Source organism: Salminus brasiliensis, chromosome 2 (assembly GCF_030463535.1).
Source record: "Salminus brasiliensis chromosome 2, fSalBra1.hap2, whole genome shotgun sequence".
Taxonomy (NCBI): Eukaryota; Metazoa; Chordata; class Actinopteri; order Characiformes; family Bryconidae; genus Salminus; species Salminus brasiliensis.
In genome coordinates this window covers 147501-164082 of record NC_132879.1, presented here as the reverse complement: position 1 = coordinate 164082, position 16582 = coordinate 147501, and the positions used below count along the sequence as shown (strand labels likewise).

At 41.1% G+C, this 16582-nt stretch overlaps 1 protein-coding gene across 5 annotated transcripts in view; it reads right to left on the bottom strand.

Moving 5' to 3' along the window:
- Window positions 1-16582, bottom strand: part of osbpl8 (oxysterol binding protein-like 8) — a 75324-nt gene that overhangs the window by 25789 nt on the left and 32953 nt on the right. For all 5 annotated transcript variants that reach the window (XM_072674070.1, XM_072674071.1, XM_072674074.1 and 2 more), the window contains 11 exons: window positions 14415-14482; window positions 14238-14318; window positions 13990-14091; window positions 13495-13698; window positions 13301-13385; window positions 11445-11601; window positions 6174-6384; window positions 5783-5967; window positions 4975-5056; window positions 4777-4875; window positions 947-1043 (listed from right to left, as the gene is read on the bottom strand). In XM_072674070.1, coding sequence (XP_072530171.1) covers window positions 947-1043; window positions 4777-4875; window positions 4975-5056; window positions 5783-5967; window positions 6174-6384; window positions 11445-11601; window positions 13301-13385; window positions 13495-13698; window positions 13990-14091; window positions 14238-14318; window positions 14415-14482 — 1371 coding nt within the window. The remainder of the gene's footprint in view (window positions 1-946; window positions 1044-4776; window positions 4876-4974; window positions 5057-5782; window positions 5968-6173; window positions 6385-11444; window positions 11602-13300; window positions 13386-13494; window positions 13699-13989; window positions 14092-14237; window positions 14319-14414; window positions 14483-16582) is intronic.

The following is a 16582-nucleotide window of genomic DNA, read 5'->3' as shown; positions in this document are numbered from 1 at the left end:
TTAGTGTGTGAGTGTATGTTCTTATGTGTGTGTGTGTGAGTTAGTGTGTGAGTGTATGTTCTTATGTGTGTGTGTGTGTGTGTGTGTGTGTATGTTTGTGTGAGTTAGTGTGTGAGTGTATGTTCTTATGTGTGTGTGTGTGTGTGAGTTAGTGTGTGAGTGTATGTTCTTATGTGTGTGTGTGTGAGTTAGTGTGTGAGTGTATGTTCTTATGTGTGTGTGTGTGTGTGTGTGAGTTAGTGTGTGAGTGTATGTTCTTATGTGTGTGTGTGTGTTTGTGTGAGTTAGTGTGTGAGTGTATGTTCTTATGTGTGTGTGTGTGTGTTTGTGTGAGTTAGTGTGTGAGTGTATGTTCTTATGTGTGTGTGTGTGTGAGTTAGTGTGTGAGTGTATGTTCTTATGTGTGTGTGTGTGTATGTTTGTGTGAGTTAGTGTGTGAGTGTATGTTCTTATGTGTGTGTGTATGTTTGTGTGAGTTAGTGTGTGAGTGTATGTTCTTATGTGTGTGTGTATGTTTGTGAGTTAGTGTGTGAGTGTATGTTCTTATGTGTGTGTGTGTGTGTGTATGTTTGTGTGAGTTAGTGTGTGAGTGTATGTTCTTATGTGTGTGTGTATGTTTGTGTGAGTTAGTGTGTGAGTGTATGTTCTTATGTGTGTGTGTGTGTGTGTATGTTTGTGTGAGTTAGTGTGTGAGTGTATGTTCTTATGTGTGTGTGTGTGTTTGTGTGAGTTAGTGTGTGAGTGTATGTTCTTATGTGTGTGTGTGTGTATGTTTGTGTGAGAGAGTGTGTGAGTGTATGTTCTTATGTGTGTGTGTGTGTATGTTTGTGTGAGTGAGTGTGTGAGTGTATGTTCGTATGTGTGTGTGTGTGTATGTTTGTGTGAGAGAGTGTGTGAGTGTATGTTCGTATGTGTGTGTGTGTGTGTGTGTGTGTGTGTTTCGTACCATAGAACTTTGACTTGGCCAAAATGCTGCCGCTCAGACAGAATCCATCTTTTCTGTTACTGACATAGAAGGCGGAGACGGGGGGATGATGGGAAACCTGTAGCCCAAAGAATGTTAAATACATAATAATAAAATCTTAAATCATAGAACCATGTTTAACTGTGCTTAACTGTGTTTAGCTCTGTTTAACTGTGTTTAGCTCTGGTTAACTGTGTTTAGCTCTGGTTAACTGTGTGTAGCTCTGGTTAACTGTGTGTAGCTCTGGTTAACTGTGTGTAGCTCTGGTTAACTGTGTGTAGCTCTGGTTAACTGTGTGTAGCTCTGGTTAACTGTGTTTAGCTCTGGTTAACTGTGTGTAGCTCTGGTTAACTGTGTGTAGCTCTGGTTAACTGTGTTTAGCTCTGTTTAACTGTGTTTAGCTCTGGTTAACTGTGTTTAGCTCTGTTTAACTGTGTGTAGCTCTGGTTAACTGTGTTTAGCTCTGGTTAACTGTGTTTAGCTCTGTTTAACTGTGTGTAGCTCTGTTTAACTGTGTTTAGCTCTGTTTAACTGTGTGTAGCTCTGTTTAACTGTGTTTAGCTCTGGTTAACTGTGTTTAGCTCTGTTTAACTGTGTGTAGCTCTGGTTAACTGTGTTTAGCTCTGGTTAACTGTGTGTAGCTCTGGTTAACTGTGTGTAGCTCTGGTTAACTGTGTGTAGCTCTGTTTAACTGTGTTTAGCTCTGTTTAACTGTGTGTAGCTCTGGTTAACTGTGTTTAGCTCTGGTTAACTGTGTTTAGCTCTGTTTAACTGTGTGTAGCTCTGGTTAACTGTTTATTTCTGTTTAACTGTGTTTAGCTCTGTTTAACTGTGTGTAGCTCTGGTTAACTGTGTGTAGCTCTGGTTAACTGTTTATTTCTGTTTAACTGTGTTTAGCTCTGGTTAACTGTGTTTAGCTCTGTTTAACTGTGTGTAGCTCTGGTTAACTGTTTATTTCTGTTTAACTGTGTTTATTTCTGTTTAACTGTTTATTTCTGTTTAACTGTGTTTATTTCTGTTTAACTGTGTTTAATTCTGTTTAACTGTGTTTAGCTCTGGTTAACTGTGCTTAACTGTGTTTATTTCTGTTTAACTGTTTATTTCTGTTTAACTGTGTTTATTTCTGTTTAACTGTGTTTAATTCTGTTTAACTGTGTTTAGCTCTGGTTAACTGTGCTTAACTGTGTTTATTTCTGTTTAACTGTGTTTATTTCTGTTTAACTGTTTATTTCTGTTTAACTGTGTTTATTTCTGTTTAACTGTGTTTATTTCTGTTTAACTGTTTATTTCTGTTTAACTGTGTTTATTTCTGTTTAACTGTGTTTAGCTCTGTTTAACTGTTTATTTCTGTTTAACTGTGTTTATTTCTGTTTAACTGTGTTTAGCTCTGGTTAACTGTGTTTAGCTCTGGTTAACTGTGCTTAACTGTGTTTATTTCTGTTTAACTGTGTTTAGCTCTGTTTAACTGTGTTTATTTCTGTTTAACTGTGTTTAGCTCTGTTTAACTGTGTTTAGCTCTGGTTAACTGTGCTTAACTGTGTTTAGTTCTGTTTAACTGTGTTTAGCTCTGTCTAACTGTGTTTATTTCTGTTTAACTGTGTTTAGCTCTGTTTAACTGTGTTTAGCTCTGGTTAACTGTGCTTAACTGTGTGTAGCTCTGGTTAACTGTGTTTAACTGTACTTAACTGTGTTTAACTGTGCTTAACTGTGTGTAGCTCTGGTTAACTATGCTTAACTGTGTTTAGTTCTGTTTAACTGTGTTTAGCTCTGGTTAACTGTGCTTAACTGTGTTTAGTTCTGTTTAACTGTGTTTAGTTCTGTTTAACTGTGTTTAGCTCTGGTTAACCGTGCTTAACTGTGTTTATTTCTGTTTAACTGTGTTTAGGTCTGGTTAACTGTGTTGAACTGTGCTTAACTGTGTTTAGCTCTGGTTAACTGTACTTAACTGTGTGTAGCTCTGGTTAACTGTGCTTAACTGTGTGTAGCTCTGGTTAACTGTGTTTAGTTCTGTTTAACTGTGTTTAGTTCTGTTTAACTGTGTTTAGCTCTGGTTAACTGTGTTTAGCTCTGGTTAACTGTGTTTAACTGTGCTTAACTGTGTTTAGCTCTGGTTAACTGTACTTAACTGTGTGTAGCTCTGGTTAACTGTGCTTAACTGTGTGTAGCTCTGGTTAACTGTGTTTAGTTCTGTTTAACTGTGTTTAGCTCTGGTTAACTGTGCTTAACTGTGTTTATTTCTGTTTAACTGTGTTTAGCTCTGGTTAACTGTGCTTAACTGTGTGTAGCTCTGGTTAACTGTGTTTAACTGTGCTTAACTGTGTTTAGCTCTGGTTAACTGTACTTAACTGTGTGTAGCTCTGGTTAACTGTGCTTAACTGTGTGTAGCTCTGGTTAACTGTGTTTAGTTCTGTTTAACTGTGTTTAGCTCTGGTTAACTGTGCTTAACTGTGTTTATTTCTGTTTAACTGTGTTTAGGTCTGGTTAACTGTTTATTTCTGTTTAACTGTGTTTAGGTCTAGTTAACTGTGTTTATTTCTGTTTTACTGTGTTTAGCTCTGGTTAACTTTGCTTAACTGTGTTTATTTCTGTTTAACTGTGTTTAGGTCTGTTTAACTGTGTTTAGCTCTGGTTAACTGTGTTTATTTCTTTTTAACTGTGTTTAGGTCTGGTTAACTGTGTTTATTTCTGTTTAACTGTGTTTAGGTCTGTTTAACTGTGTTTAGCTCTGGTTAACTTTGCTTAACTGTGTTTATTTCTGTTTAACTGTGTTTAGGTCTGTTTAACTGTGTTTAGCTCTGGTTAACTGTGCTTAACTGTGTTTATTTCTTTTTAACTGTGTTTAGGTCTGGTTAACTGTGTTTATTTCTGTTTAATTGTGTTTAGGTCTGTTTAACTGGGTCTCTTGTGTGTTTAGGTTCTGTGTGTTTAGGGTCTCTTGTGTGTTTAGGTTCTGTGTGTTTAGGGTCTCTTGTGTGTTTAGGTTCTGTGTGTTTAGGTTCTGTGTGTTTAGGGTCTCTTGTGTGTTTAGGGTCTCTTGTGTGTTTAGGTTCTGTGTGTTTAGGGTCTCTTGTGTGTTTAGGTTCTGTGTGTTTAGGTTCTCTTGTGTGTTTAGGTTCTGTGTGTTTAGGGTCTCTTGTGTTTAGGGTCTCTTGTGTGTTTAGGTTCTGTGTGTTTAGGGTCTCTTGTGTGTTTAGGGTCTCTTGTGTGTTTAGGGTCTCTTGTGTGTTTAGGTTCTGTGTGTTTAGGTTCTGTGTGTTTAGGGTCTCTTGTGTGTTTAGGTTCTGTGTGTTTAGGGTCTCTTGTGTGTTTAGGTTCTGTGTGTTTAGGTTCTGTGTGTTTAGGGTCTCTTGTGTGTTTAGGTTCTGTGTGTTTAGGTTCTGTGTGTTTAGGGTCTGTGTGTTTAGGGTCTCTTGTGTGTTTAGGTTCTGTGTGTTTAGGTTCTGTGTGTTTAGGGTCTCTTGTGTGTTTAGGTTCTGTGTGTTTAGGGTCTGTGTGTTTAGGGTCTCTTGTGTGTTTAGGTTCTGTGTGTTTAGGTTCTGTGTGTTTAGGGTCTGTATGTTTAGGTTCTGTGTATTTAGGGTCTCTGTGTGTTTAGGGTCTCTGTGTGTTTAGGTTCTGTGTGTTTAGGGTCTCTGTGTGTTTAGGTTCTGTGTGTTTAGGTTCTGTGTGTTTAGGGTCTCTTGTGTGTTTAGGTTCTGTGTGTTTAGGGTCTGTATGTTTAGGTTCTGTGTATTTAGGGTCTCTGTGTGTTTAGGGTCTCTGTGTGTTTAGGTTCTGTGTGTTTAGGGTCTGTGTGTTTAGGTTCTGTGTACCTGCTCTGCTATGTAGAACGTTTTGCTGCTGGTTTTGGGGTGGAGCCACATGCAGCGGAACGTTTCTCCAATGATGGGGTTGTACGGCTTCTTTAGACCCTGTGTCACACACACACACACACACACACACAAACACACAGGTCAGAGGAGTGTGTTTATTCTGCAGGATTGAAGCGGGAAGGTGCAGAGGTTTAGTACCTTTGGTTTCTTGTAGAACCCGGAGACGTACCACTTCACCACCTTCTTCATGCGGTTGTATGCGTTCTCCTCCACTGCAGCTCTAAACACATCACACACACACAAACACAAAACACACACATTTACATACAGAACCAAACCTATATCAATATTCTGAATTATTATTAGTATCATACTGATTTAGTGACTATACACGGCACTACAAGGATAGTATATATGCAATGTGTATATGCAATACACTATACAGACAGAAGTATTGGGACACCTGTTCATTCATTGTTTCTATTGAAGTCAAGGGTTAAAAGAGCTGATCCTGTTTTTTGTTTGTCTCTACTGTCCAGAGAAAAAGAATTTCTACTAGATTTTAGAGGAGCATTGCTGTGAGGATTTGACTGTATTCAGCCACAAGAGTGTTAATGAGGTCAGGATGTTGGATGATAATCATCACCCCACCTCATCATCTCCAACTCATCCCAAAAGTACTGGATGGAGCTCCACCACCATCATTCCAGAGAACACAGTTCCTCCACTGCTCCACAGCTCCTCAATGCTGGGGGGCTTTATATACACCCCTCTAGCCCACGCCTGGCATTAGGCAGCATGGAGACAATAGGTTCATGATGATCTGCTCCAGAGAGTCCTATTCTATTGGCAGTACCTCTCTACAGGGACTAGACAAGCTGTGTGTGTACATTTGCACATCTGTGTCAGCAATGAGTGCAACATAAAATAGCTGAATGCATTCATTAGAAGCATTTATTATTGTCCATAAACTTTTGGAGACTCTGGTTGTGTGTGTGTTACTCACTCAGACAGGAAGTCAGCGTGGTAATAGTAATCAGAGAGTTTGTCCAGGAAGGACCGCGGCTCCAGGATGAAGGTGGGCAGAACAACTTTAGAGAGATCCATGCCCGGCCGGACCTGCTTCAGCAACGTCCAGATCAGAGATTTATTCTCCTCCGACACCGTTTCAGTCTGAGACGCTTCACCTGCCTGACCGAGAGGAAGCACAAGGTAGGGGTTTCTAATAAAGTGGCCAGTGAGTGGAAGCACAAGGTAGGTGTTTCTAATAAAGTGGCCAGTGAGTGGAAGCACAAGGTAGGTGTTTCTAATAAAGTGGCCAGTGAGTGGAAGCACAAGGTAGGTGTTTCTAATAAAGTGGCCAGTGAGTGGAAGCACAAGCTAATAAAGTGTCAGACCTCTCCCAGCTCCTCGTGGCTCTGCTGAAGGTAGATTGTCTCTCTCAGGTTCTCGCCGGGTTCCAGGTCGGCGTACGAGTCGTCTTGCCGTTCACTCGTGTCGCTGTCGCTCTCCTCACTCTTCTCCCATTCATTCTCCTCCTGCTCATTCTCACGGTCCGATTTATCAGAGTACAGATCCACATCCTTAAACTGCTCACCATCACTGAACCTGAGAGAACACACACACACACACACACACACCTCAGTGTATATCACAATACCTACATTTAGAGCGTTATTAATTATTATTCACCCTAATGAGAGACTGTAGCTCCGCCTCCTCAGTGTATATCACAATACCTACATTTAGAGCGTTATTAATTATTATTCACCCTAATGAGAGACTGTAGCTCCGCCTCCTCAGTGTATATCACAATACCTACATTTAGAGCGTTATTAATATTCACCCTAATGAGAGACTGTAGCTCCGCCTCCTCAGTGTATATCACAATACCTACATTTAGAGCGTTATTAATATTCACCCTAATGAGAGACTGTAGCTCCTCCTCCTCAGTGTATATCACAATACCTACATTTAGAGCGTTATTAATATTCACCCTAATGAGAGACTGTAGCTCCGCCTCCTCAGTGTATATCACAATACCTACATTTAGAGTGTTATTAATATTCACCCTAATGAGAGACTGTAGCTCCTCCTCCTCAGTGTATATCACAATACCTACATTTAGAGCGTTATTAATATTCACCCTAATGAGAGACTGTAGCTCCTCCTCCTCAGTGTATATCACAATACCTACATTTAGAGTTATTAATATTCACCCTAATGAGGGACTGTAGCTCCTCCTCCTCAGTGTATATCACAATACCTACATTTAGAGCGTTATTAATATTCACCCTAATGAGAGACTGTAGCTCCTCCTCCTCAGTGTATATCACAATACCTACATTTAGAGCGTTATTAATATTCACCCTAATGAGAGACTGTAGCTCCTCCTCCTCAGTGTATATTACAATACCTACATTTAGAGCGTTATTAATATTCACGCTAATGAGAGACTGTAGCTCCTCCTCCTCAGTGTATATCACAATACCTACATTTAGAGCGTTATTAATATTCACCCTAATGAGAGACTGTAGCTCCTCCTCCTCAGTGTATATCACAATACCTACATTTAGTTATTAATATTCACCCTAATGAGAGACTGTAGCTCCTCCTCCTCAGTGTATATCACAATACCTACATTTAGAGAGTTATTAATATTCACCCTAATGAGAGACTGTAGCTCCTCCTCCTCAGTGTATATCACAATACCTACATTTAGAGCGTTATTAATATTCACGCTAATGAGAGACTGTAGCTCCTCCTCCTCAGTGTATATCACAATACCTACATTTAGAGCGTTATTAATATTCACGCTAATGAGAGACTGTAGCTCCTCCTCCTCAGTGTATATCACAATACCTACATTTAGAGCGTTATTAATATTCACCCTAATGAGAGACTGTAGCTCCTCCTCCTCAGTGTATATCACAATACCTACATTTAGAGCGTTATTAATATTCACCCTAATGAGAGACTGTAGCTCCTCCTCCTCAGTGTATATCACAATACCTACATTTAGAGCGTTATTAATATTCACCCTAATGAGAGACTGTAGCTCCTCCTCCTCAGTGTATATCACAATACCTACATTTAGAGCGTTATTAATATTCACCCTAATGAGAGACTGTAGCTCCTCCTCCTCAGTGTATATCACAATACCTACATTTAGAGCGTTATTAATATTCACGCTAATGAGAGACTGTAGCTCCTCCTCCTCAGTGTATATCACAATACCTACATTTAGAGCGTTATTAATATTCACCCTAATGAGAGACTGTAGCTCCTCCTCCTCAGTGTATATCACAATACCTACATTTAGTTATTAATATTCACCCTAATGAGAGACTGTAGCTCCTCCTCCTCAGTGTATATCACAATACCTACATTTAGAGAGTTATTAATATTCACCCTAATGAGAGACTGTAGCTCCTCCTCCTCAGTGTATATCACAATACCTACATTTAGAGCGTTATTAATATTCACCCTAATGAGAGACTGTAGCTCCTCCTCCTCAGTGTATATCACAATACCTACATTTAGAGCGTTATTAATATTCACCCTAATGAGAGACTGTAGCTCCTCCTCCTCAGTGTATATCACAATACCTACATTTAGAGCGTTATTAATATTCATGCTAATGAGAGACTGTAGCTCCTCCTCCTCAGTGTATATCACAATACCTACATTTAGAGCGTTATTAATATTCACCCTAATGAGAGACTGTAGCTCCTCCTCCTCAGTGTATATCACAATACCTACATTTAGAGCGTTATTAATATTCACCCTAATGAGAGACTGTAGCTCCTCCTACTCAGTGTATATCACAATACCTACATTTAGAGCGTTATTAATATTCACGCTAATGAGAGACTGTAGCTCCTCCTCCTCAGTGTATATCACAATACCTACATTTAGAGCGTTATTAATATTCACCCTAATGAGAGACTGTAGCTCCTCCTCCTCAGTGTATATCACAATACCTACATTTAGAGTGTTATTAATATTCACGCTAATGAGAGACTGTAGCTCCTCCTCCTCAGTGTATATCACAATACCTACATTTAGAGTTATTAATATTCACCCTAATGAGAGACTGTAGCTCCTCCTCCTCAGTGTATATCACAATACCTACATTTAGAGCGTTATTAATATTCACCCTAATGAGAGACTGTAGCTCCTCCTCCTCAGTGTATATTACAATACCTACATTTAGAGCGTTATTAATATTCACCCTAATGAGAGACTGTAGCTCCTCCTCCTCAGTGTATATCACAATACCTACATTTAGAGCGTTATTAATATTCACCCTAATGAGAGACTGTAGCTCCTCCTCCTCAGTGTATATCACAATACCTACATTTAGAGCGTTATTAATATTCACCCTAATGAGAGACTGTAGCTCCTCCTCCTCAGTGTATATCACAATACCTACATTTAGTTATTAATATTCACCCTAATGAGAGACTGTAGCTCCTCCTCCTCAGTGTATATCACAATACCTACATTTAGAGAGTTATTAATATTCACCCTAATGAGAGACTGTAGCTCCTCCTCCTCAGTGTATATCACAATACCTACATTTAGAGCGTTATTAATATTCACGCTAATGAGAGACTGTAGCTCCTCCTCCTCAGTGTATATCACAATACCTACATTTAGAGCGTTATTAATATTCACGCTAATGAGAGACTGTAGCTCCTCCTCCTCAGTGTATATCACAATACCTACATTTAGAGCGTTATTAATATTCACCCTAATGAGAGACTGTAGCTCCTCCTCCTCAGTGTATATCACAATACCTACATTTAGAGCGTTATTAATATTCACCCTAATGAGAGACTGTAGCTCCTCCTCCTCAGTGTATATCACAATACCTACATTTAGAGCGTTATTAATATTCACCCTAATGAGAGACTGTAGCTCCTCCTCCTCAGTGTATATCACAATACCTACATTTAGAGCGTTATTAATATTCACCCTAATGAGAGACTGTAGCTCCTCCTCCTCAGTGTATATTACAATACCTACATTTAGAGCGTTATTAATATTCACGCTAATGAGAGACTGTAGCTCCTCCTCCTCAGTGTATATCACAATACCTACATTTAGAGCGTTATTAATATTCACCCTAATGAGAGACTGTAGCTCCTCCTCCTCAGTGTATATCACAATACCTACATTTAGTTATTAATATTCACCCTAATGAGAGACTGTAGCTCCTCCTCCTCAGTGTATATCACAATACCTACATTTAGAGAGTTATTAATATTCACCCTAATGAGAGACTGTAGCTCCTCCTCCTCAGTGTATATCACAATACCTACATTTAGAGCGTTATTAATATTCACCCTAATGAGAGACTGTAGCTCCTCCTCCTCAGTGTATATCACAATACCTACATTTAGAGCGTTATTAATATTCACCCTAATGAGAGACTGTAGCTCCTCCTCCTCAGTGTATATCACAATACCTACATTTAGAGCGTTATTAATATTCATGCTAATGAGAGACTGTAGCTCCTCCTCCTCAGTGTATATCACAATACCTACATTTAGAGCGTTATTAATATTCACCCTAATGAGAGACTGTAGCTCCTCCTCCTCAGTGTATATCACAATACCTACATTTAGAGCGTTATTAATATTCACCCTAATGAGAGACTGTAGCTCCTCCTACTCAGTGTATATCACAATACCTACATTTAGAGCGTTATTAATATTCACGCTAATGAGAGACTGTAGCTCCTCCTCCTCAGTGTATATCACAATACCTACATTTAGAGCGTTATTAATATTCACCCTAATGAGAGACTGTAGCTCCTCCTCCTCAGTGTATATCACAATACCTACATTTAGAGTGTTATTAATATTCACGCTAATGAGAGACTGTAGCTCCTCCTCCTCAGTGTATATCACAATACCTACATTTAGAGTTATTAATATTCACCCTAATGAGAGACTGTAGCTCCTCCTCCTCAGTGTATATCACAATACCTACATTTAGAGCGTTATTAATATTCACCCTAATGAGAGACTGTAGCTCCTCCTCCTCAGTGTATATTACAATACCTACATTTAGAGCGTTATTAATATTCACCCTAATGAGAGACTGTAGCTCCTCCTCCTCAGTGTATATCACAATACCTACATTTAGAGCGTTATTAATATTCACCCTAATGAGAGACTGTAGCTCCTCCTCCTCAGTGTATATCACAATACCTACATTTAGAGTTATTAATATTCACCCTAATGAGAGACTGTAGCTCCTCCTCCTCAGTGTATATCACAATACCTACATTTAGAGTGTTATTAATATTCACCCTAATGAGAGACTGTAGCTCCTCCTCCTCAGTGTATATCACAATACCTACATTTAGAGTTATTAATATTCACCCTAATGAGAGACTGTAGCTCCTCCTCCTCAGTGTATATCACAGTACCTACATTTAGAGCGTTATTAATATTCACCCTAATGAGAGACTGTAGCTCCGCCTCCTCAGTGTATATCACAATACCTACATTTAGAGCGCTATTAATATTCACCCTAATGAGAGACTGTAGCTCCGCCTCCTCAGTGTATATCACAATAACTACATTTAGAGTTATTAATATTCACCCTAATGAGAGACTGTGTGAGTGTGTGTGTGTGTGTGTGTGTGCGCTCACTGGAAGCCCTGCATGTTGTGTGCTCTGAGCAGGCTGTAGAAGTTGATGTGTGTGTGTGAGGTTTCTGCAGTTTCCTCTTTTCCCTCCCGGATCATCGTCCTCTTCAGCAGACTGGAACACTTCAGAGCCAGCTCCAGAGCATCCATCCAGCAGCGGCCTGCACACACACACACACACACACACACACACACAAACACACAGCAGACAAAATTGATAAACAGTGAGCTGTGTGTTTTGTGCTGCTCAGTGGGACGTCCTGTCCGGTCCCCTGCTTTAGTACCTGTGCTCTGTGCCCTGTAAGGAAGGGGGCGGGGACTCATCATCATTACCTCAACAGCCAACCGCTTTCCTCGGCTCTCAGACCCCCTAACATCTCTAACAGCACCAGAAGCAGGGTGTGTGAGTATGTATGGGTGTGTAAGAGTGTGTAAGAGTGTGTATGGGTGTGTATGGGTGTGTATGGGTGTGTAAGAGTGTGTAAGAGTGTGTATGGGTGTGTAAGAGTGTGTATGGGTGTGTAAGAGTGTGTATGGGTGTGTATGGGTGTGTAAGAGTGTGTATGGGTGTGTAAGAGTGTGTATGGGTGTGTATGGGTGTGTATGGGTGTGTAAGAGTGTGTAAGAGTGTGTATGGGTGTGTAAGAGTGTGTATGGGTGTGTAAGAGTGTGTATGGGTGTGTATGGGTGTGTAAGAGTGTGTATGGGTGTGTAAGAGTGTGTATGGGTGTGTATGGGTGTGTATGGGTGTGTAAGAGTGTGTAAGAGTGTGTATGGGTGTGTAAGAGTGTGTATGGGTGTGTAAGAGTGTGTATGGGTGTGTATGGGTGTGTAAGAGTGTGTATGGGTGTGTAAGAGTGTGTATGGGTGTGTATGGGTGTGTATGGGTGTGTAAGAGTGTGTAAGAGTGTGTATGGGTGTGTAAGAGTGTGTATGGGTGTGTAAGAGTGTGTATGGGTGTGTATGGGTGTGTAAGAGTGTGTATGGGTGTGTAAGAGTGTGTATGGGTGTGTATGGGTGTGTAAGAGTGTGTATGGGTGTGTAAGAGTGTGTATGGGTGTGTAAGAGTGTGTATGGGTGTGTATGGGTGTGTAAGAGTGTGTATGGGTGTGTAAGAGTGTGTATGGGTGTGTAAGAGTGTGTATGGGTGTGTATGGGTGTGTATGGGTGTGTAAGAGTGTGTAAGAGTGTGTATGGGTGTGTAAGAGTGTGTAAGAGTGTGTAAGAGTGTGTATGGGTGTGTATGGGTGTGTAAGAGTGTGTATGGGTGTGTATGGGTGTGTAAGGGTGTGTATGGGTGTGTAAGAGTGTGTATGGGTGTGTATGGGTGTGTAAGAGTGTGTATGGGTGTGTATGGGTGTGTAAGAGTGTGTATGGGTGTGTAAGAGTGTGTATGGGTGTGTAAGAGTGTGTATGGGTGTGTATGGGTGTGTATGGGTGTGTAAGAGTGTGTAAGAGTGTGTATGGGTGTGTAAGAGTGTGTAAGAGTGTGTAAGAGTGTGTAAGAGTGTGTATGGGTGTGTATGGGTGTGTAAGAGTGTGTATGGGTGTGTATGGGTGTGTAAGGGTGTGTATGGGTGTGTAAGAGTGTGTATGGGTGTGTATGGGTGTGTAAGAGTGTGTATGGGTGTGTATGGGTGTGTAAGAGTGTGTATGGGTGTGTATGGGTGTGTAAGAGTGTGTAAGAGTGTGTATGGGTGTGTATGGGTGTGTAAGAGTGTGTATGGGTGTGTAAGAGTGTGTAAGAGTGTGTATGGGTGTGTATGGGTGTGTATGGGTGTGTAAGAGTGTGTAAGAGTGTGTATGGGTGTGTAAGAGTGTGTATGGGTGTGTATGGGTAAGGAGGGTGGTTGTGGTTACCATCGGACTCAGAGGCAGCGCGGAAGATCAGGTGACTGCTTGGCAGCGGTTGAGTGATGGAGCCAACAGCTTCTCCTTTGGGGCCCTGACACACACACACACACACACACGTCATTTTTGTTGCATAAAATAATAAATAATACTAATATTAACACTTCTGAATAGAGCTCAGAAGTGTGTGTGTGTGTGTTGACCTTCACGGCCCATATGGACTGCTCCAGCGGGTGGAACAGTTTGAAGCAGAAGCCGTCCTTCTTGGAGGGTCTCTCGATGAGCTCGCAGGCGCTCAGCAGCACGGTTCCCACCCACTGCCCGTTCTTATTGGTCTTATAGATCAGCAACACACCCGGCTTCAACACACACCACAGCTTTGTCCAGCTCTTCAGAGTCCCGCGGATCTACACACACACACACACACACACACACACACACAGTGTCTCAGACAGGGTTCACCCCAGGGCCCTCTGACTGGTCTGCTACAGCAGCGGTCCTGACCCTGGTCCTGGAGGTCCGCTGTCCAGCAGGGCTTAGAGTTCTCCTTTTACACTAAAATGTCATCATTACTGTAAGCGAGTGGGAGGACTGCGCATCGTCCTGTAACCCTGTCTCAGAGCTCGCAGGACGCCCCCCCCCCCCCGTCCAACTACCCCTCTGATCAGGGCTGATGCGCCTCTCAACCACACACACACCTTCAGCCAGTCGGCCATGACGATGACAGATGGGTCAGTGATGGTGCTCAGGAGCTCTTTAGTCGCTCGTTTCTTCTCCTCCCTGTAGTTCTTCTTCTGTACCTGCAGACACACACACACACACACACACACACACACACATACAACTGTTGAACATGGCGTTCCTTACAATACTAAATTCTCCAGCCTGTCACAATCATAAAACACACACACACACACACACACACACACACACACACTGCTCTTACCTTGAGAGACTCTTTTTTGGTGAGTTTGTTCCCGGAGGCTGAAACGTCTTTATCTGATCCATTATAGAGTTTAGTCTCCGACTGTAAATCACAAACACCAGACCTCAACACACTGCTCAACACCACAGAGTGTGTGTAGGAAGTGTGTGTGTGTGTGTGTGTGTGTGTGTTTAATACCTTGCTTTTAGAAATAGAGAGAGAGGAGTCTTCTTTCAAAGGTAAAATGTCTTCCTTTCGTTCAAAACCTGCAACACACACACACACACATCACATTTCACACACTGTACAACAGAGAGAAAGAGAGAGAGAGAGAGAGAGAGAGAGAGAGTGTGTGTGTGTGTGTGTGTGTGTGTGTGTGTGTATGGATGTCAGACTAACCGATACATTTAGAGCCTCAGTGACTGATCTGAGATCTGTGCATTTGTTTATTTGCTCATTTCTTTATTTGTTTGTTTTGCTTTATTGAAGTGAGTCACTGGTTAATTATTAGCATAATATCTGCTTATTAATCTTGTTTCCATTAAAACATAACAATAACAACAAAATTAAGCTTTTAAGGTGAAGCAGATATTTGCATAAACCCACTCGACACACTCAAGATAAAACAATCATCCTGTTTAAACAAACACACACACACTCACACTCACACACACTCACACACACACACTCACACTCACACACACGCACAGTGCAGTTCTGAGGCAGCTGTGAGTCACATCTCTGAACCTGAAAAACACTCAAATTTCCTCTGCATTAATCAGCACTACTCACTGACTGTGTGTGTGTGAGAGAGAGAGAGAGAGAGAGAGAGAGAGAGAGAGAGAGAGAGAGTGTGTGTGTGTGTGTGTGTGTGTGAGAGAGAGAGAGAGAGAGAGAGTGTGTGAGAGAGAGAGTGAGAGAGAGTGTGTGAGAGAGAGAGAGGGAGAGAGTGTGTGTGTGAGAGAGAGAGAGAGAGAGAGAGTGTGTGAGAGAGAGAGTGAGAGAGAGTGTGTGAGAGAGAGAGAGGGAGAGAGTGTGTGTGTGAGAGAGAGAGAGAGAGAGAGAGAGAGAGAGTGTGTGTGTGTGTGTGTGTGTGTGTGTGTGTGTGTGTGAGAGAGAGAGAGAGAGAGAGAGAGAGAGTGTGTGTGTGAGAGAGCGGTCCACAGGTCCAGATCAGCTTCCAGCATCATCCTGTGTCTATCAAGGACTCTCCTGAATGCTAATTATGAAAGAAAAGCTCATTAGCATAAATGACTCATTAGCATACTTGGTCATTAGCATTTAAACTCATATCAGTCTAGAACCACTGACCCACATCACTGTCCTGCTGAGACTCAGACCAGGTGAAGCTTCCCCCGCCCCCCACTGCTGGACTGAATCACAGCCCAGCACTGTCCAATTCAGCACAGTCCTGTCCAGAACCACTTAATTCAAAACAGCCCAGTCCAGCTTCATTGATTCAGAGAAGTCCTGTCCAGCACCAGCCGACTAAGCACTGTCCAGTCCAACACCATCTGATTCAGCACACTCCAGTCATGAACTATCCAAGTCAATATAGTCCACAAACATAAACACCACAAACACCATAAAGACCACAAATACCATGAACATCACAAACACCATAAACAACAAAACATCATAAACATCACATAAAGACCACAAACATAATAAACACCACAAACATAAAAAAGACCACAAACATTATGAAGACCACAAATACCATGAACGTCACAAACACCATAAACACCAAACATAAACATCACAAACATAAAGACCACAAACATAATAAAGACCACAAACACCATAAAGACCACAAACATATTAAACACCACACACACCATAAAGACCACAAACATATTAAACACCACACACACCATAAAGACCACAAACATATTAAACACCACACACACCATAAACACCACAAACATCATAAACACCACACACACCATAAAGACCACAAACATATTAAACACCATAAACACCACAAACAGCATAAACACCACAAATACTATGAACATCACAAACACCATAAACACCACAAACATAATAAAGACTGCAAACACCATAAACACCACAAACACAATAAAGACCACAAACATAAACACCACACACACCATAAACACCACAAACATCATAAACACCACACACACCATAAATACCACAAACATAATAAAGACCACAAATACCATACAGACCACAAACATAATAAACACCACAAACATAATAAAGACCACAAATACCATAAAGACCACAAACATAATAATCACCACAAACACCATAAACATCAAAAACACTGTGCAATCATAAACACCACAAACACAATAAAGACCACAAATACCACACAGACCACAAACATAATAAACACC